Here is a 22,683-nt window from a genome sequence, read left to right as displayed (position 1 = left end):
AATACAGATTGAAATGAAAATATTGTTTTAAACAGTTTAATATGACTACCTCTTTTTTCTCCATGTATTTCCCTCTCTCCTTTTTTCCACAGACCAGAGAAAATCTCCTTAATCTACTCCAATAAGATTTTGCGATTCTTCTTTTTTTTTTTTTAAGATTTTATTTATTTATTCGACAGAGATAGAGACAGCCAGCGAGAGAGGGAACACAAGCAGGGGGAGTGGCAGAGGAAGAAGCAGGCTCCTAGCAGAGGAGCCTGATGTGGGGCTCGATCCCAGAATGCCGGGATCACGCCCTGAGCCGAAGGCAGACGCTTAACAACTGTGCCACCCAGGCGCCCCAGATTTTGAGATTCTTCTTGACTGTGTTTTAGATATATTTTATAATCCTATACATTCATCAAGATGTTGAACCCACAGTAGCTCATAGAACTGCTAAAATGGATGCACTGGGTTTACTTTAATTACAGTCTCACCAATTAAAATGGATTACACTGAAACCAAGTAATTTTCTTCCTATAAATAAAAAACAGTTTATCTATCTTGACTGGCTGGTATATATAAACTTTACTCACTAGACCTCTAAATCATGGTGACCTATTTTTTAAACAATTACACAGGGGTGCCTGGGTGGCTCAGTCGGTTGAGCATCAGACTCTAGGTTTCAGCTCAGGTCATGATCTCAGGGTTGAGAGATCAAGCCCACATGGGGCTATGGCCCTGGTGCAGAATCTGCTTGAGATTCTCTTCCTATCCCTCTTTCCCTCCCCTGACTCATCTGCACGCACTCTCTCTCTAAAATGAATAAAATCTTCAAAAATAAATAAATATTAAAAAACAATATTTATTGTTGAAAAGTAATCTTCATTTTTATGTAGTGTTTAATTCAGTGATTATGTGATGTAAGTATTTAAACACTCCATCTAGTCCTTTCCTTAACAGTTTATTTTCTTTTTTATATTGGATATCCAGGGACCTGAAGGAATTGTGGGAACTCCTGGACAAAGAGGTCGTCCAGGGAAAAAGGTAATTTTTTAAACATCTTTTTATGGTTTTTTTTTTTTTACATTTTTTTTCTTTTACATCTTTTTATAGCAGATCTTTCTTCTGACGTGCCCTGAGCTCCATAGGATGCTATGTGATATTTTTATTTGCACTAGATATAAAGTAATAAAGAACTATAAATTGGCTTTAAAAGGTGTGTTTGTATAAATTAATATTTAACTCTACTTAGGAGTACCCATCACCTTAATTATTTAAAGGCAGATTTCCTACTCTGTAGTTTCTATAAAGATCTTTGCCTTTCCTTCTACTGTTTGCCAAAAATTCTTTAGTAGACTATGGACAGGAAAAGAGAGAAAAGGAAAATACTATACCATTTGTGCTATTTAGTAACAACTTTAGTAAAATGGTTAGGGGAAAGGAATATGATTAGAATTATTTCTGGGTTCATTAGTACTATGCTTATCTAAATTGAAAAAGTTAATGATTGATTTTATCTTTCCCATATATTGACTAAGAAACAAATCAAGAGTATGGTTTGTTTCTTTTATATTTTACTAAGGAAATGATATTTATAAAATTCTAGAATGTTATAATTAAAAATTCATCTTTGTATGGAGTCAATAATTTATTCAAGTATTGGTGAGACAGAAATTATTTTCCTTATTCTACCACAACAGTTCTGAATATATTACTGTATTTAGCTTCAAATCACACCATATCTAGTTCCCAAAGTCTAATTTTATCATTTTTACTAATATACACCCACTCCATCTTTGTCATAATGTAGGGACAGTATAAGTGAGAATGAAAGTTAAAGAAAAATGTATGAGGTAAATTTTAGTAGCCATTCTTTTTTTTAATGTTTCAAGTTTTTATTTAAATCTAGTTAGTTAACATATAATGTAATATTAGTTTCAGGAGTAGAATTCAGTGATTCATCACTTACATATTTAGTAGCTATTCTTGCCCATGAAAGTAACCCCAATACTGAAGTCTCTTTTCACCATTCATATGTTATATCTAAAATCAACATTAGAAGTAGGACAGTATAAGTCCTTACAATAACCTGCACCCCTGGGAATTATTATGAATACCAAAAAGTTCCTGGCCTTGATCACAGTCTAGTTTCTCTTTGTATCTACTTGAATATCAGTAGTAGAGCAGGTTGGTTCCCATTTTCAGAAAACAAATTATAGTACTTAAATTTGCTTCAAAGCTGCTGTATTTTGGGATAGAGAATGATCAGCCAGCTTGATGGAAAACAGAAGGTAACTAGTTTTTAAAAATGATGTAAAATGGTATAAAAATGTTACCGATTAAAAAAATGTTATGGATTTTTAAAGGCAGACTCCAAACCACTGAGTGATGATTCTGAATATACAGAACCATACACTGGAACCTTTTTGCATGAAATAGATCTTTGTGGCATTGAAGTTCTCTAAAGAAACGGGCTTCTTATGGGGCCTGTTTTCTCATGGTAACAAGAAATACGTGCATGCTTGCAAACATACAAACATAACAAATTTCAAAATAAAAAAACTTGGTTATTTTGGAGTTCAGCATGAACACCAGATCTCCCCTGCTTGTTTGGCCAAAATTACTTTTTTTTAATGTTCTTTCTCTAAATTACTTTTAGTTATATCTTTAGGATAACCTAGGTGGTGATGATACATTACTATTGTCAGTGATGGTCTCTACTACTATTAAGTTAAAGCAAAGTTACTATTTACAGAATTTTGCTAACAGAATATCCTCTGGTGTCATTCCAGGTATATGATATAGTTAATTCATCTAAGTAAAAAATTTGTTTTTTCTCACTTTTCTTACTAATGACATCCACAGGGCGATAAAGGACAAATAGGGCCCGCAGGAGAAATTGGAAGCAGAGGTGCTCCTGGACAAATTGGGGAAAGTGGTCCTAAGGGTGCCAGAGGAACTAGAGGTGCTGTGGTTAGTATTTGATTTGTTTCCAGACCTGAGTTCACTGTGGATGGAAAAGAAATGTATCCATGTCCTTAAAGTTTCATCCCTTGATTAATTTTACAGAGAAAGCAATAGTTCCATTGAAAATAATCTACCTCCATGGGCTGTGGAGAATTGTAAGCATTCCACAGTACTTAAATGGCTTAGTGGTTTCTGGACATGGAAAGGGGAAAGGGGAAAAAAACTCAAAATGGAAATAAAATATGAAGTGAAGTCTAAAAAAATTCAGATTATAACTCCTAACCTAAGTAAGAAAGTTTATATGCTTTGCACTTAAAATCAGAATTTAATATCTGTATAAAACTATGCTGTCGGGATTGGCAAATTGCTTTGAAAATTAGGTTTATTTAAAAATGAGTTTTCTTGTTTTTTCTTTTTATTTTTTTTATTATGTTATGTTAGTCCACAATAAAAATGAGTTTTCTTTATAAGCTTGGCCTCCACTTGCTTATCTGAAGGGTTTTTTTTTTTTTAACCAGCTGTGATCAATATCCATGACATCTAATATTTAATCTTTTGCATGAACTTTATATGATGTTGGACACAAGGGTAGCGTAATACTTCTGAACCTATAATAGCAAAATTTTATGCTAATATATTTGAACCTGTTCAGAAAGTCCTAGCACAAGAGATGCAGAATATTTGTAATTTAGTGTTTAGTATCTTCCCTGTTTCATAAGCTTATATACAAAATGCAGGTATATTTCCTACTCTCCATTAAATGTCACAAACGCTAGACTTTTTACCAAGGCATTCTTGAGAGCATTGCATAATCCATCTGTTGTCTGAGGAAAGTTTGTCCCAAGCTCATTTTACATATTCATCTTACTTCTTCAGGTCTTTGTTACTTCCTTTTATTTAAATTATTAATATTTCTCTGCTTTTGCCTTATATGTCAAAAAACTTTATATGATTAATTTTTAATGAACATCAGAATTAATCCAGAGTCTTGCCATCAAAGCAGCCTTCTACTTTGGATTTTGTCTAAAAAGAATATTCACTTTTTAAATATTGACACATATTTAACTTTCCCAAAAAGTTTCATCGAATTCACTCTCCCACCACCAATACTTCCTATTAACCCTTTTGATGTTTGACAATCTGATAAATGAAAAACTGTGTCTCATTTTCTTTCTATTTACATTTCCCTGATTGCAATTAAGTAATTTGTATTTTTTTCTGGAAATTGCCTTTTCATGTGTACTTTACATGATTTATATTAGATTGTTTTTTTCTTATTGACTTGCAATATCGCTTTATTATTTTAGGTAATATATTTTGTTAAATATGTTATAAAATATATTACAAATACATTTCCCTTTCTGTCATTTATCTATTGTTTGTGATATCTTTTGCTGGACAAAAAGTTAATTATATAGTCAAATTTGTCTGTTCTTTACAGTTCTACATTTTATTTCTTCATTAGAAACACCTTTCCTACCTAAAGTATATAAAAATACTCTTCTATATCCTTCTTCTAATACTTTAATAGCTTTATTTTTACCCCTAACTCATATGAAGTTTATTTCTTTGCTATGAATTAAGTTGCAAAGAACTGATTTTCTCTTTTCCAAATTGATATTCAGTTGTCTCAAAATCATTGAATAAATAGTCAATCTATTTCCCACTTTTCTGATATACTACCCTTACCATAAACTAAACTCTGAAATATTTATTGGCCTGTTTTCATTCTGTTTTCTTCTGTCAATCTGTTTGTCTGTTGTTCTTAGGTCCAATACCACATTATTTAAATTATTATACTATTACAGTATTTTTTGAAATCTGTCAGGGCAAATCTCCATAATTCATTTTTCTAAAAAGTTCAGCTCTTACTATAATTCTCTCTTCCATGTGAACTTTTAAAAGAGCTCTTCAAGTTCCTTTAGTATTGAAGCTTTCAGTAGAGAAGCACTACATGTCTTTCCATTTACGTATATCTTCTTATATATCCTTTAATAAAGTTTTGTTATTTCCTTCATTCTGTTCTTAACTCTAGCTTATTAGGTTTATTGTTAGTTTTTTATGGATTTTATGATTTATAATGCAGTCCTTTTTTCCATTATATCTTTTTATTGATGCTATGTAAGGTATCTATTTACTTTAATATTTTTACTTTACATCCACTTTAATGATAGGTGGTTCTTTGGGTAAATAATCATATTTAGAACTTCTGGTTAGTCTAATATTTGGTTAGGCCTAATACCTATTCCGTGCCTTAATTTCCTCATCTCCTGTTTAGTTTCAAACTCAAATAGGAGAGTTGATGTGGAAACTTTTTAATAGTATGAAAGATAAGACATTTTCAGGATTATTATTTTTGCTCTTTTCAGTTGTCTGAGTCACATTTTCAGTATTTTAGGGGCATTTACTAATTAGCCCTTAAGTTATATAGTATCCTCATCTGCAAAATATTGATAAGAAAAGCAGTCATAGGGTGATTATTGCACATAAGTTGTCAGTCATTTCTATTTTAACAAGTTTGACCAGAGCTGAAACTTTGTTCATTCAAGTACCTGAAACTATCAGTGAATATTTCTCCTTGATCCCATCATGAACATATCAAAAACTATCAGGCTATATTCTAATATTCAGTGATGCACATCTACCATAAACTTTGACAGGTGCAAACTACGTTTCCAAGAACTTACTAGAAAACTTTCAGATTCTAACAACTGAAAATATTTTTCTTAATATGATTAAGAATATTCATACCAGAAGTAAACTACAGAGACATTTTTTGGTGGGACTTTTGTGGTTCAGAAGAAAAACAAGGCAAAAGTTAGAATGTTACTTTTGTTTTCCCATTTCAGACTAGGTAAAATATTATGCCTCGAAAAAAATCTAAATTTTAAATAATTGGAGTACTAAATAAATAAATCAATAAACAAATAAATAATAAGAGTATAAGTTTAATGGCTTAAACAGTTGTTTGTTTTCTAATATTTACTTTATTTTTTAGGGACATTTAGGATTGATGGGACCCGATGGAGAACCAGGAATTCCAGGATACAGGGTAATCATTTCTAATTGGAAATTAAAATATGTGTATTTACATGAAAATAGTTATATAAAGATGTCATCCCAGTTATGCAAATTAAGATGAAATCTCACTGATAACTACCTTTCTAATATATTTAGGCTTCAACCCCCTAGAGAATGAATCTTGTTTTGCATCAGAATATTGGCAATATCTCATAGCATGGCTTTGGTGCTGTTAGGTAGAACATGCACAAATGATGTGGAGAATGTCTGCTTACTTGTCCTTTTGTTAGGGCCATCAGGGTCAACCAGGACCTTCTGGGTTGCCAGGACCTAAAGGAGAAAAGGTATGTGTGTATATTGACTTTTCAATCCTAAAGTTAAATATTAAATTTTTGTGTTCTTTCTGAAAGTATGCGTGGAAACATTTTCAAGAAATAAAAGAAACACTTCTCAACTTGGGAAGTGTTGCAAATTCTAAAAGATAAATAATGAAGGTCAAAAATGTAAATAAGTCATTAAAATGTCTTCAATCGGTTGTATCAAGATATTCATGAAATAATATATGTTAAAGCACTTTGCAATCTGTAAAGCTTTGTAAAAGTAAAATTAATTACTTATCAAAAGAAATCATGAGACTACAGATTAAATGACTAACTAGTACATTTATAGCAAAATTTTTTATGGTTTAAGAATAACTACAGCAGTACCCCTGTTGATTTACAATATCGTTGGAAACCTGAAACTTCGAGCAAATTCCTAAACTGCTTTTCATGTAATTAAAGCAGATTGACACTTCTTAGAATTTATAGGAATCACAACTGTATAAAATATCCTGTGATAAGTTTTGTAGGTAAAAGTTTTCCATTTAAATAAAGATTGTATATTTCATACATATTAGATAATAGTAGCCTGCATATTTCAAAGGTTATTTTATTAACTTGGTTTTGTTTATAAATCATTATCTTCATTACAGGGGTATCCAGGAGAAGATAGCACAGTACTAGGACCACCTGGGCCTCGAGGTGAACCAGTAGGTCTTTTCCTAAAATTATTTTGATGTTTCAAGATAAAAGGCAATGAAGATAATAGATTGACAGCACTAATCACATCTTTTCAAAGAGTATTATTTTGTTAGTTTCATAACATGATTTTATAGGCATGCAGTATTTGTAGCTGTATAATGTAAATGCAAAATCTATTTACATCCAGGTCAAGATCCTTAGCATAACATATAGTTTAATACAGTCACTCTCCAAATCTAACTTTCAGCATTAAATGTACTATAACAACTTTTTGCAGAGATTATCAAAAAACTATATACCCTAGATATTTTAGGGCAGATATTTTTTTAATCATCAAATTCAGATTTATTTCTAAGTGTTAAAAATATCTGATCTGTATACTTTTTTATAGTAATTTATATACAGTTACCAAATGATTTTAAAACTTACCTAACCAGTTATTAGAACAAATACTCTTTAAAGATCACTGATCTATAATCTTCTAATTCAGCATTTTAAGAGCTAACTATAAACGCTATTTTGAAAAGTAGCTATTATAGTTTTGATTATCTGAAAAACCACCTCTATATTCATGTATGACTAAAACAATCTTAAAGGACGTATGTAAATTAAATAGGTAGAATAAAAATATTCAGTTCATAGAAATAAATATAATTGGTTAAATTTTCTATCTTCCACGTATCACATAAGATAAAAAAAATCCTAAAGCAGAAGGATCACATTATGTAGTCATTTGTGATATTTTGATCTGGCTGTTTGGAGATGATTGAAAGTTATATTTTGTTTTAGAAATAGGAAAGATTTTAGGATTATTCTGATTAAATCAAGCCATCTCATAGAGAGGCCTACTTATCTATAAGAATATATAAGTTTTTTTATCAAATATGTTCTAGTCTCTTTAAAGCCCTCAGGGGGAAAATATGGAAATAATACAAAAAGTTGAAGCAAATGGAAAAATATTGGCAAATCGTCTGTAATAGTGCATGTCTTCCCCAGATTCCGATATGCCAGGGTCAAAGAATTCACTGAAATATAATAAATATATTAAAAGTCTAACATAAAATGTGTCATTTTATCTAGTAGGCATAAGACAGGTGTGAGACTTAAACCAAGAATATTCTAAATCATTAAGCAAAGTCAGAGATTAATGTCTCTACATTATGTCAAATACACTTATTCACATAGGAAAATTTATCAATTAGTGGTCTATTATCAATTTTATGTTTTTGCCAAACATTTCAATTTGAGTTTCTTTTCAGACAGTAGGTCCTCATATGCAAAAATTGCTTTTTCAAATGTATTTTAGACTAATAATTTGAACAGTTTATCATATCAAAGATTTTATATTAGGAATGTTTGGAAAAAGTTAAAAGTGTAAGTTTATTAGTTTAGCTACTACCTTAAGGATTAAAATAAATAAACATAATTTTTATTAGGTTAATTTATATCTTAAAAATTAAAAAGTTCGGGGTTGCCTGGGTGGTCTGTTGGTTAAGTGTCTGACTCTTGATTTTGACTCAGGCTATGATCTCAGGGTCATGAGATCGACCCCCACATCAGGCTCCCTGCTCAGTGAGGAGTCTGCTTCTCTTCCTCTCCCGCTCCCTTTGCCCCTCCCCACCCACCTGCTCATGCATTCTCTGTCTAAAAATAAATAAATAAATATTTTTTAAAAATTAAAAAGTTCACAGATTAAGGAATAAACAGAACTTCTGATGAAGAATGGTAAAGTAAGATTACCTATTAGATTTTTTTTAAAGATTTTATTTATTGAGAGAGAGCAGGGGGAGGGGCAGCAGGTGAGGGAGAGAGAATCTCAAGCAGTCTCTGTGCTAAGCGCACAGACACCCCACACGGGTCTCGATCTCACTACCCTGTGATCGTGACCTGAGCTGAAACCGAGTCAGACACTCAAGCAACTGAGCCACCTAGGTGCCCCAGTTATTAAATACTTTTAAAAAGATCATTAAACAGTGTCTCCCAAAGCAGCTCCCACCCTGCCACACCCAGCAGGTATCCTTGGCCAGGAACTGCATTCTCCAAAGTAGCTCTTGTCCCAACACACCAAACAAGTGGCTTTAACCTGAACCAGCACCCTTTCAGAGTGGCTCCTACCAGGGACAGGGGCAAGGCCCACCCATCAGTATGCCTGTAACAGTCATGGCCTGACCTCACAACCAGCCGCACAAGGGGCTGCCCCACCCACCAGTGTGCCCACAGCAATGTGGCCAGTCATTGCAGCCATCTGGGTCAGGGGTCAGCCCTCTTACCAGCATGCCAGAAAAAGTTGTGGCCAAGCCACAACAGGGCACAGATAGCCTACATGGGGCACCCCTGAGTACCTGGTTCTGATAACCTGGGGGGGAATGTGCTTCTCAGGCCTAAGGGACATGTCATACATGAGATCACTCCGTCAAGACCATGAGACATAGCTGATCTACCTAGTACATAAAAACAAACACAGTAAGTCAGGCCTAACAAGGAGACAGAAAAGTATGTTCCAAACAAAATAACAAGACAAATTAGAAAAAGAACCAAATGAAACAGAGATAAGCAATCTGCCTGATAAAGAGTTCAACGTAGTGGTCATAAAGTTGCTTACCGAACTTGACAGAATAGATGAACAGTGAGAACTTCAACAAAGACATTAGAAAAAATAAAAAAAGAGCCAATCAGAACAGAACACAGTAACTGAAATGAAAAAAATACAGTAGATGGAACAATGGCAGATTAAAGGGTACAGACAGATCAGCAATCTGGAAAACAAGGTAGTAGAAGTCATCCAAACTGAACAGCAAGAAGAAGAAAGGTTAAAAAAAAAAAAAAGAGGTTAGTTTAAGGTACCTCTGGGAAAATATCAGGCATACAATATCAACACAAGTCTTATAAAATAGACTTTACAAAAAGAGTGTAACAAGACAAAAGGAAGAAATAATAGATGAAAACTTCCCTAAGCTGGGGAAAGAAACAAACATCCAGCTGCAGGATGCACAGAGAGTTCCAAAAAAGATGAACCCAAAGAGGTCCACACCAACAGAAAATAATTAAGATGTCAAAAATTAAATATAAAGAGAGAATCTTAAAACAGCAAGAGTGAAGCTAGTGATTACATACATGGTAAACATAGGATCATCAGCTCATTTTTCAACAGAAACTTTGCAGGCCAGAAAGGAGTGGCCTGATACACTCAAAGCACTGAAAGAAAAAACCTGTGGCCAAGAATACACTCCCTGGCAAGATTATCATTCAGAATTAAAGAGATAAGGAGTTTCCCAGACAAATGAAAGTTAAAGAAATTCATCACCACTAAACTGGACTTATGAGAAATGTTAAAGGGACTTCTTTAAGTGGAAAAGAAAACACCATAACTAGAGATTAAAAAGTTATCAAAGAAAAAGTCTCACTAGTAAAAGCAAACATAGTAAAGAGAGTGGATCAACCATTTCTAAAGCTGGTAGGAAGGTTAAAAGACAAAAGTAGTAAAAACAGGGCACCTGGGTGGCACAGTCAGTTAAGCGGCTGACTCTTGATTTCGGCTCTGGTCATGATCCGAGGGTTGTGAGATCAAGCCCTGTGTTGGGCTCCATGTTAGATGTGGAGCTTGCTTAAGAGTCTCTCTCCCCCCCATCTCCCTCTGCCCCTCCCCTAAAAAATATAGTAAAAACAACTATATCTACAATAATTAGCTAAGAGATACATGAAATAAAAATATGTAAATTATGACAACAAATACACAAAATGTGGGGAGAGGAGAATAAAATGTAGGACTTAGAATGTGCTTGAACTTAAGTGACTATCAACTTAAAATAGACTGCTGTGTACATTGGGTATTAAATATGAAACCCATGGAAATTGCAAACTAAAAACCTATGATAGATTCACAAAAAGAGAGAGAGAGAGAGAAAAGAATCCAACATACCACTAAAGAAAATCATCAAATCACTAGGGACGAGAGCAAGAGAAGAGCAGAAAAGAACTACAAATACAACCAGAAAACAATTAACAAAATGGCAATAAGTACATGCCTTTCAATGATTACTTTAAATGTAAGTGGACTAAATGCTCCAATCAAAAGACATAGGGTGACTGAGTGGATAAGAAAAGCAAGACCCGGGGCACATGGGTGGCTCAGTCGTTAAGTGTCTGCCTTCGGCTCAGGGCGTGATCCCAGGGTCATGGAATGGAGTCCTGCATCAGGCTCCCTGCTACGCTGGGAACCTGCTTCCTCCTCTCCCACTCCCCCTGCTTGTGTTCCCTCTCTGGCTGGCTGTCTCTCTCTGTCAAATAAATAAATAAAATCTTCATAAAAAAAAAAAAAAGAAATGCAAGAACCATCTATGTGCTGCCTACATGAGACTCACTTCATACCTAAAGACACACATGGATTGAAAGTGAAAGGATGGAAAAGAAAATATTCCATTCAAATGGAAATGATAAAAACCTGGGTAGCATACTCATATCAGATCAAATAGACTTTAAAACAAAGACTGTAACAAGACATAAGGAAGGGCATTACATAATGATAAAAAGATCAATTCAACTAGAGGATATAACAATTGTAAATATCTGTGCAACCAACTTAGGAGCATCTAAATTTATAAAGCAAATATTAACAGACTTAAAGGGAGAAATCAACAGTAATACAATAATAGCAGGGCACTTTAACACTCCACTTACATCTGTGGATGGATCATCCAGAAAGAAAATCAATAAGGAAACCGTAGCCTTAAACAACACATTAGACCAGAGGGACCTAATGGGTATATACAGAATATTCCATTCAAAAACAGCAGAATGCTCATTCTTCTTAAGTGCACATGGAACATTCCCTAGGTTAGATCACATGTTGGGCCACAAAGCAAGTCTTAATAAATTTAAGAAGGCCGAAATCATATCAAGCATCTTTTCTGATTACAATGGTATAAAACTAGAAATAAATACCAAGAAAAAAAAAAACTAGAAAAAAACAAGCACATGGAAGCTAAACAACATGCTACTAACCAAACAAGGCATCAATGAAGAAGTAAAGAGGAAATCAAAAAATACCCAAAGACAAATGAAAATAAAAAACAGTATCCCCCAGTCTACTACAGTTATATGCCAATAAATTGGACAACCTAGAAGAAATGGATAAATTCCTAAACATGTATAATCTTCCAAGACTGAATCAGGAAGGAACAGAAATTTGAACAGGCTGATTACTGGTAATAAAAATGAATCAGTAATCAAAAAACTCCCAATAAACCAAAGTCTGGGACCAGATGGCTTCACAGGTGAATTCTACCAAATATTTAAAGAAACATTAATACCTATACTTCTCAAACTACCCAAAAAAAAAAAAAATTAGAAGAAAGAATGCTTTCAAATTCATTCTATGAGGCTACCATTATCCTGATACCAAAACCAGATAAAGGCAGTACAAAGAAAGAAAGAAAGAAAGAAAGAAAGAAAGAAAGAAAGAAAGAAAGAAAGAAAAGTACAGGCCAATATCATAGATGAACATAGAACATAGATGCAAGAACATAGATGCAAAAATCCTCAACAAAATATTAACAAACAGAATTCAACAGTACATTAAAAGGATTATATACCATAGTCACGTAAGATTTATTCCAGGGATGCAAGGATGGTTCAGTATTTCAAATCAATCAATTTGATACACACATTAACAAAATGAAGGATAGGGTGCCTGGGTGGCTCAATCAGTTAAGCATCTGCCTTCAGCTCAGGTTATGATTCCAGAGTCCTAGGATCAAGCCTGACATTGGGCTCCCTGCTCTTCCCTCTGCCTCTGCTGCTCCCGCTCCTTGGGCCCTCTCTCTCAATCTCTGTCAAGTAAATAAAGAAAATCTTTTAAAAAAAAAAATAAAGGATAAAAATCATATGATGCTCTCAATAGATGCAGAAAAAGCATTTGACAAAATTCAACATACACTTATGATGAAAACTCTCAATAAGTGCCTCAACGTAAGAAAGCCCATATATGACAAACCCACAACTAACATATGCTCAGTGGTGAAAGCTGAAAGCTTTTCCTCTAAGATCAGGAACAATAAAAAGATGCCTACTCTCACCACTTTTATTCAACATAGTACTAGAAATCCTAGCCATAGCAATCAGAGGAGAAAAAGAAAGAAAAGCATCCAATTCGTAAGACAGAAGTAAAACTGTCAAAATTTGCAGATGACATTCTACTATACATGGAAAATAAAGATTTTGCCAAAAAGCTATTACAACTACTAAATTAACTGAGTAAAGTTTCAGGGTACAAAATTAATATGCAGAAATCTGTTGCATTTCTATACAATAATAACAAACTATCAGAAAGAGAAATTAAGAAAACAATCCCATTTACAATTGAATGAAAATAAGAAAATCTCTAGAAATAGGTTTAACCAAGAAGGTGAAAGACCCATATTCTGAAAACTATAAGACATTGATGAAAAAACTGAAGATGACAAAAATAAATGGAAAGACGTACCATGTTTGTTGGTTGGAAGAATTAGTATTGTTAAGATGTTCATACTATCCAAAGCAGCCTATAGATTCAATACAATTCCTAGCAAAATTCCAATAGGGTTTTTCACAGAACTAGAACAAAGATCCTGAAACTTTTATGGAATGACAAGACCCTAAATAGCCAAAACAGTCTTGAGAAAAAACAAAGCTTCAGGTATCATGCTGCCTGATTCAAACTATACTACAAAGCTATGGTTATCAAAACAGTATGGTACTGGCACAAAAATAGATACGTAGATTAATGGAAAAGAATAGAGAGCCCAGAAATAAACACACAATTCTATGACAAAGAGGCAAGAATATACAATGGGGAAAGGATAGTCTTTTCAATAAATAATGTTGGGGAAACTGGACAGCTACATGCAAAAGAATGAAACCAGACCACATTTTTCCACTACATGCAAAAATAAACTCAAAATGAATTAAAGGCCTAAATGTAAGACCAGAAATGATAAAACTTCCAAAAGAAAACAGGTGTAAACACTTACACATCAGTCTTAGCAATATTTTTTTGGATCTGTCTCCTCAAAGACAACAAAAGCAAAAATAAACAATTGGGATTACATCAAAGTAAAAAACTTTTTCACAGTAAAGGAAACCATCAAAAAAAAAAAACAAAAAGGCAACCTTCTAAATGGGAGAAGATATTTGCAAATGACATATTCAATAAGGGATTAATATCCAAAATATATAAAGAACTCATACAACTCAACACAAATAAAACAATCTGATTTTTAAAAAATGGGTAGAGGACCTGAATAGGTATTCTTCCAAAGAAGACATATAGAAGGCAAATTGACACATGAAAAGGTGCTCAACAACACTAATCAGGGAAATACAAATCAAAATCACAATGAGATTTCATCTCACAGCTGTCAGAATGACTAGTAACAGCAACAACGACAAAAACAAAAACAAGAAATAACAAACGTTGGCAAGGATGTGGGAAAAAAGTGTTGGTGGGAATGTAAATTGGTGTAGCCACTATTTAAAACAGTATGGAGATTCCTCAAAAAATTAAAAATAGAAATACTGTATGACCCAGCTATTCAACATATGGGTATTTATCTGAAGAAAATGAAAAACTTAATTTGAAAAGTTACATGTACCTATATGTTCATTGCAGCATTGCTTACAATAGCCAGGATATGGAAACAACCTAAGTGTTCACTGATAGATGAATGGATAAAAAAGATGTAGGGTGTGTATATTACACACACACACCTACACACAATGTGATAGTACTCAGCCATAAAAATGAGTGAAATCTTGCCATTTGTGACAACATAGGTGCACCTAGAGGACATTATGCTAAGTGAAATAAGTTAGAGAAAGAAAATACTGTATGATTTTACTTATATGTGGAGTCTAAGAAACAAAACAAACAAATCAGAAACAGACTCATAGGGGTGCCTGGGTGGTGCAGTTGTTAAGCGTCTGCCTTCAGCTCAGGGCGTGATCCCAGCGTTACGGGATCGAGCCCCACATCAGGCTCCTCCGCTATGAGCCTGCTTCTTCCTCTCCCACTCCCCCTGCTTGTGTTGCCTCTCTCGCTGGCTGTCTCTCTCTCTGTCAAATAAGTAAATAAAATCTTTTAAAAAAAAAGAAACAGACTCATAAATCACAGAACAAACTGTCCAGAGAGGACAGTGTAGGGAGCTGGATAAAAAAGGTGAAGCAGATTAAGAGTTACAAATTTCCAGTTATAAAATAAATAAATCACGGGGATGTAAAGTATGGCATAGTGAGTACAGTCAACAATATTATAATAACTACATATGGTGACAGATGGTAACCAGACTTATTCTGGTAATCATTTCATAATGTGTATAAATGCCAAATCACTGTGTTGTATGCCTGAAACTAATATAATATTGTATGTCAACTGTACTTCAAAAAATAAATAAATAAAAAGATTATTAAATATAATCTTCTAATTAATGAATGATTCAGATTAAATCTTTTTCTATCATTTTAACATTAAGTAAAAAGCAAGTTATTTTGCCAACATGCCTAACATACTTTATCCATCTGAAAATTCATATTGTTTAAGCGGACTTCATTTCTTCAATATTTTTCCTTGCAGAATCATTATGAGATTCTCTTTAAATAATTCCATGCTTATGATGTTCTTGGTATTATTGAAATTCAATCTTTTGAAATTATTTAGTGGAAACAAGCAAATTATTATACATTTGGTTTCATATTTTTGGAAAAAAATATTCCACGGTAACTGTATTATCTACATTCACAAATACTTAGGTACAGCTGTGAAATTGATTATCTTTGCACGTGGTCTCTGTAGGGTCCTATCGGGGAACAAGGAGAGAGAGGAGAGCCTGGCGCAGAGGGCTATAAGGTAAATACAGCAAATTTCACCCCTTGCTTCTACATTGAATTAGTGTTCTCTGTGATTTTGCTCAGTTTCAAATGAAAATAAGCATCACTGTGTTATTAGTAATATCTTATGGTTTTGATCCTAGAACAAGCCTAGCTCTTTGTATTTTCTGTTCCTTCTTTCTATAATCATCTTCGTCTTCCATTGCTGCTTTTTTCTCATCATTCAGATCTCAGCTGAAATGTTGCTTCCTGAAAGACCTTTTCTATCTGCCCTTTCTATCCATCACTTTATATCATATTTCATGCTATCTATATATCTCTTTTTTTATACATTTGTGTTTTTTGTTTATTGTCTGTTTTTCCCTACCAAAAAGTAAGATCCATGAAAATAAGTCTCTTGTCTGGCTTCTTCGTCATTACATCCCCAGCTTCTAGAACATATGTTCCTGGTGTATAGTAGGAATTCAATAGATAGTTGTCAGTTGGGTGGACGAATGTCCTATTCTCAAGCCTTCTGTCAATTCTTGTCGTTGTCCATTCTTAGAAGGATTTTATGAGACCAACTTCATCAGCCAAAATTATATTAGACTAAGTGTAGCATTTATTCTGGGTCATTTTTTATTAGCACATTTGTGTTTAGGATGTTCTGTATTCTTGCCTCATCTCTCTTCTCTTCCTGTTTACACTGTCAGTAGCTAAACAAAATGGACATCTGCTAATTCTCTTCCTATAGTTTCTATGTCATTCCTTTGCTCACAACATTCTGTGCCTACTCACAGTATTATCTTTATTTACATAAATCCTATCTATCCTTTATAATCTAGTTCGAACTCCTTTTTTCCCAACTCACCCTAACAGGAATCTTTTCCTGTTCTGTAGTCCTATAATATTTATTATTTACAGAAATATATATTATTATATATTATAAATATGTAATATTTATTATATATTATAAATATATTTATATATTTATATATTATAAATATATAATATTTATTATTTACAGAAATCATTCAACAGAAATATTTAACCATCTTCTGTTGCTGATATTTTTGCTAATTATTTTTAATGTGCAGATATCTTACCTCTCCAATTTGAATATGACTTCCCTCTTTCTTCTACAATGTTTTGTTCTGAGCTTTGTATGTAATAGTATATAATAGTATAATATAATATGTATATAAACATAATTCATTTTTAATAATAAATTGATGGGTTATTTGATCCAATATGCCCCTCTCATTTAAAATTTCAGTAATCATATATATAAGATTTCATATAAATAAGATTTAAATAGCCAGATAAATAAATAATATAAAATAATATAAAATATTTATAAAATAAATAAATAAATCATATAAATAAGATTTAAATAGCCAGATTGAATGAACAAGCTGGCAGGTAGATAATTATCATTAGTAAATTGATTTTCTCAAGCCTGGAATCTGAAAAATCAACTTTCAGTTCCTAAAATTCTCTTTGAAGCAAATGTTGAAGGTAGTTCTAAATGCTTGTGAAATTGTTGTACATTTCTTCTATTTTTAGAGAAACATTTTTAGAACATCATATATAGTTTCAAATTTATGTAATATTTGTATCTATAAGTGTTTCTTAATCCAAGGAATCCTGTGTATTTACTTGAAAATAGATTTTCGTTGAGTTGAGAAGCCAACCCACTGCTTTCAGAATAATTTGAGAAGCATCTTAAACTTCCTTAGTTTTTGCTGTGCATAACTTCACACGTTCTTAGGAAAATCAGGTTCTTGCAATATCTTCTTTTGGCCTCTACTAACTACAAAACATTTGGTAGCTAAACCAGCAAATGTACTGCCAAACAAACAGGTAATTATTCTTTCGGAAGAAGAAAAGAATCTCTTCACCTGGCTTGCAGAAGAAAAACCCTGCTTGCCTTATTCTGGATAGTTACGCCTTACTCAGAAATACTTCATCAGAGAACTTCTTCCTAGGCCCACTGTGGAGTCTGTTTCTCCTTCCTCATTCCACAGATACTCCTAGTGAAGTTTTCAGTTGTGGCTATTTCATGAATTACTTTGATCGACATCTTCCTTTCTGTCTTATTCTATCCTATGTCCTCAGGTGTTAGAGGTCATTTTATCATCTGTTGCTGGTTTTATTCTAAACAAGCCATCTCGAGCCACACAGCCACAATAATTGTATTACTTAGACATCTGAAAGCCATGAAATATCCGCACTTGTCCCCTACCAGGTTTTCCCAAGCACAAGTTTCATTCATGCAGGGGAACCATGCTTTATTTAGAGTTAGATTATTCTGTTGTAGTCTCGGGTGAAGTTTTCAAGTGTTCGCTTTTCTATAATTTAAAATGTATATACTATCCTTTCACTCTAGTAAAATGATGGCTAGCATTATCACCAGGCCTTCCTTTTTATTGGGCTAAAATACACATAATATAAAATTTACTATTTTAACCATTTTATTTTTTTAAAGATTTTATTTATTTGAGAGAGAGAGCACACGAGCAGGGGAGAGGGGCAATGGGAGAGGGAGAAGCAGACCCCCTGCTGAACATGGAGCCCACCAGCAACGTGGAGCTTGATCCCAGGGCCCTGAGATCATGACCTGAGCCGAAGGCAGATGCTTAACCGACTGAGCCACTCAGACAGCCCCATTTTAACCATTTTAAAGTGTACAATTCAGAGATTTTAATATATTCTCAATATTGTACAACCATCACACACTACATAGTTTTAGAACATTTTCATCACCCCAAAAAGGAAGCACCATACTGATTAAGCAGTCGCTCTGTATTTCTCCCAGCCTTTGGCAACCATTACTCTATTTTATGTCTCTATTGATTTATCTATTCTGGATATTTCATATAAATGGAATCATACAGCTTTTTGTGTCTGGCTTCATTTCATTTAACATAATGTTTTCAAAATTCGTCAGTGTTGTAGAATGTATTACTACTTCATTCCTTTTTATGGCTGAATAATCAACCTTTTTAAAAACATTTTTATATTCACAAATATTCTTAAAATTGTGGTGAACTCATGATTATCCTATTGGATAAAAAAAAATGGAATGGGGGTACCTGGATAGCTCAGTCAGGTAAGTGTGCCACTCCTGGTTTCACCTCAGGTCATGATCTCAGGGTCCTGAGATCGAGCCCCACTTTGGGTTGTGCACACAGCAGGGAGTCTGCTTGAAGATTCTCTCCCTTTGCCCCTCTCCCCACTCATGTGCAGATGTACCCTCTCTCTTTCCCTCTCTCTCTGAAATAAATAAATAAATCTTTTAAAAAATGGAATGGATAATGCAGATTTTGTTTCCATTTGGATATGAACAATTAGAAATTTTAAAAATTTTTTTCACCATCCTTTGTTTTTTTTCCTTTTGAAGAAACTGAGAATTATAAAAGTCATGTGTTTTGCTCATTGTCATCAATAAATACTCATTAGGCATCATTATACATGACAGATCTTACGTGTCATACATAATAAAATCTCTAGTCACTCATTGTATATTTGAATGTCTGCCATGGACCAGGAGCAGAACTAGGTGCCGTGAATTTAATACTGAGCACCCCAGGCACAGTCCCTACCTCTGAGGACATCACATGTAGAAGACAGACAGAAAGAACATTTAATCAGTATAAAAACAGATATAGTAAATTATAGCTGTCATCCAGAAAGCTATACTTTCCATAGGTCAAGATAAATTAATTTGAGGCTTGAGAAAGCCAGAGTACTTAGTGGGAATAAGCATATTATACTGTCAACATCTGCTTTTTAAAGCTATGGGCAGAAACATACACATACCCAAGATTAAATCAGACTAAACTTGTGTGAGATGAAGTCCTAGAAATACATTGAATAAATTATGTTCTAGCTCAAACTCCATTTCACTTTGGTTTGGCAAGGTCCATAGCATCTTTGCACACAATAAAATAACAATATTTAAATCCTCAGTTGGCCGTTACTCCTTAGCATCAGACATGCATATCCAAATTGCTACTGGATATCATCACAGGCACCTCTACCTCAGTATGTCCTATACAACAGTTTCCTCATCCTCCCCAAATTCGATACTCTTCTTTCTATGTCCCCAATTCAGTGAATGCTACCATCAGACATTAAGATGTTCAAGCCAATAAACAAATCATCCCTCTCTCTCTCTTTCTCTTTCTGTCTCGGTCTGTGCCTCTGTCAATATATTGCTGTCTCCATGTGTCTCTTTCTCTCTGTGTGGGTCTTTTGCTCTCCCTGTGTTTCTTTCTGTCTCTTTGCCTCTCTCATCCTTTCCCTCCTCTCACTCCATTCTCTCTCCTCTGATCTCTCATATTCACTTGGCCACTTCTTTTGACCTCAGGTAGCTCTGGGATCTAGCCACTTTGCCCTACTTTAGTTTAGGTTTCATCATTTTCATCTGAATTACTTTAATAACTTCCTAACTAGACTCCCTATCCCCGGTCATAGCCCTCTCAAATCCACTCTCCTCTTAACATTTTCGGTCAGATGAATCTCCATTTATTCCCCCATGCTATCTCCTCTGGCAGAATGCCTTCGTTTTACTTTGCTGCCTGGAACACTCATCCTTCAAGATTCAGCTTAGCATCACTTCCCTTATAAAGTCCTTGACCATCTAGCTCCCCTTGGCCAGTTAGCTCATCCCACCACTAATATCATTAGGCAAAGTCAGTCATTTCCCATAACCTTGCCTACATGACTGATAATAATATTTACTATAGCATATTTATTTTTAACACTGCAGAAAAATGGCCTTTGTCAATTTTTATTGTAATAGAAAGAACCAGAGGAATTATAGTGAAACTCCTAGAAAACATGTTTATTTTTAGTGAGATTTATATCCAGACTCCACAAAAGCAAGAGAAGCAATCAGCTATTCTGTGATCATTCTAAAACGGTTCCTGTAACTTACAGACAAAAACGGTAGCAAAATCACAATTGGCCATTCATGGTTTTGAGTATTATAGTTTGCTCATATTCTCGGTCTCACTGCACTCTGTAACTCCAGCTTTTCACAATCACTTCTCTCCTGAGTTCTGCTTAATAAATGACCTGTAATCATCATATTTACTTGTACCAAACTTCCTCTTGACTGACCTGATTCTGTTATTTCTGACTCTGTTCATGTTTTGCTGGCAGGGCCATGTGTGGTATATGTATTCTCTTTAGTTAAGGCCATGTTCTATAGAAAGCTTTCAACTATCCTTTCTCTCTTGCCGCTGTTCATTCTCTTAAACAGGATTCCTTTTTTTTTTTTTCTTCAAATGAGGAAGTTGGATCTTAAAACCATAAACATTTACCTCAAAGAATACAAACAAAGAAGGCTTCAACTGATCTTTCTGTGAGATAAATATCGTTAGCCTATGTAGGCAATCCTTACTTCTCCTAGTCCAGAAAAAGGAGATGAGTCTATGGCATTCTTTCTGTAATACACAGAGAGTAGGAAGAAAGAAATCTGAAGCAAAGAGGACAGTAGGGAAGGGGATAAAAGAGATTACATGCAAAATTCTTCATGCATACTCTGACATGCCCTTGGGTTGTTGCTAGTTTCTATTTACACACTTGAAAAGGGAAATGTGGTAGGTCAGCATTCCTTCTTAGGAAGACTAGGGCAATGACACATTGCTGGATATCAAAGTCACTTGACGTGCCTTGGCATTATACACAGTAACAACTCCCAGTTTTCACCTCCATAAATCTATACAAATGGTATGAACTTAGTTTGTAAAAATGGAGACCATAATTCACTTCCACGGTGGGAATAGGTCGAAGAAAGAAATTTGTTCTCAAACTCTCTATTCCTATGGTTATTTAATATACTAGTTTCCTGGCCAAAATTACTATAAACTGGGTGGTTTAAAACAATAGAAATTTATTCTTTCACAGTTCCAGATACAAGGAATCTGAAATTGAGGTGTTAGCAGACCATACTCCCTCCCACAGGCTCTAGAGGAAAATCCTTCCTTTCCTCTTCTGGCTTCCGGTGGCTGACAGTGTTCCTTGTAGCTACATCACTCCAGTGTCTGCCTCTGTCTTCACATGGGCCTCTCCTTTGCTGTTTGTGTGTCTCTCTCTCTTATAAGGGTACTTGTCATAAACAATTCAGGATAATATCTTTTTAAATTAATGGTATCTGCAAAGACCCTTTTTCCAAACAAGATCATATTCACAGGTTCTGGGGATTAAGACATAGACATCTTTTGGTGGGCCACCATTCACCCCACTACGTTAACCTATGTGCAAAACAAAACAAAACTTTACACTCTTTCTCAGTTATCATAATACAGTGGACATTATGTTCTACAACATTTCTGAGAGAGAACCATAATTTTTGATATTTAAATTGAATTTTTAACATTTTGCTACCATTTTAACTGATACTACCCTATTCTCTAAGTTACATGTCTCTATTTACTCTAATAATATAATTTTTTCTATTCCTAGGGTCATGTGGGTTTACCAGGACCAAGAGGTGCTACTGGACAACAAGGTCCCCCAGTATGTTTTGAAAACACTCTTTGTAACTCTGGCCTTGAAAAAAATTAATGTTTATATATCTTATTTGGTCTCTGCTTCATACGTGATTTCTTTTTGGTTTCCTATTAAAGGGTGAGCCAGGTGACCAGGGTGAACGAGGACTAACAGGAGAGAGAGGATCTGAAGTAAGTTGAAATTATTTAAGACAATTTGAAACCTATTGTTGGTTTGAGAAGGCAGGGACATAGGAACTACTGTTCATTGTAATTTAAATGATCATTCACCCTTCCAGAGCAAGGATCACTGTAGGCCTATAATCAGAGTGTTTGTCAGTAATTGTGCTAAA

The 22,683-nt window shown here is 34.1% G+C and overlaps 1 protein-coding gene across 3 annotated transcripts in view; it reads left to right on the top strand.

Annotated features, from left to right (window-relative positions):
• The window catches only part of COL24A1 (collagen type XXIV alpha 1 chain), a 364,391-nt gene that overhangs the window by 269,973 nt on the left and 71,735 nt on the right, over nucleotides 1–22,683 (top strand). The window contains exons 38-45 of one of the 3 annotated variants that reach the window (XM_045801864.2): nucleotides 973–1,026; nucleotides 2,848–2,955; nucleotides 5,948–6,001; nucleotides 6,261–6,314; nucleotides 6,944–7,000; nucleotides 15,817–15,870; nucleotides 22,305–22,358; nucleotides 22,469–22,522. In XM_045801864.2, coding sequence (XP_045657820.2) covers nucleotides 973–1,026; nucleotides 2,848–2,955; nucleotides 5,948–6,001; nucleotides 6,261–6,314; nucleotides 6,944–7,000; nucleotides 15,817–15,870; nucleotides 22,305–22,358; nucleotides 22,469–22,522 — 489 coding nt within the window. The remainder of the gene's footprint in view (nucleotides 1–972; nucleotides 1,027–2,847; nucleotides 2,956–5,947; nucleotides 6,002–6,260; nucleotides 6,315–6,943; nucleotides 7,001–15,816; nucleotides 15,871–22,304; nucleotides 22,359–22,468; nucleotides 22,523–22,683) is intronic. The other 2 variants (XM_087866074.1, XM_045801865.2) reach the window with 2 other exon arrangements.

This window comes from Ursus americanus, chromosome 12 (genome assembly GCF_024610735.1).
Source record: "Ursus americanus isolate L20-20 chromosome 12, mUrsAme1.1.p, whole genome shotgun sequence".
In the NCBI taxonomy this organism is placed as follows: domain Eukaryota; kingdom Metazoa; phylum Chordata; class Mammalia; order Carnivora; family Ursidae; genus Ursus; species Ursus americanus.
This window is presented reverse-complemented; position numbering and strand designations above follow the sequence as displayed.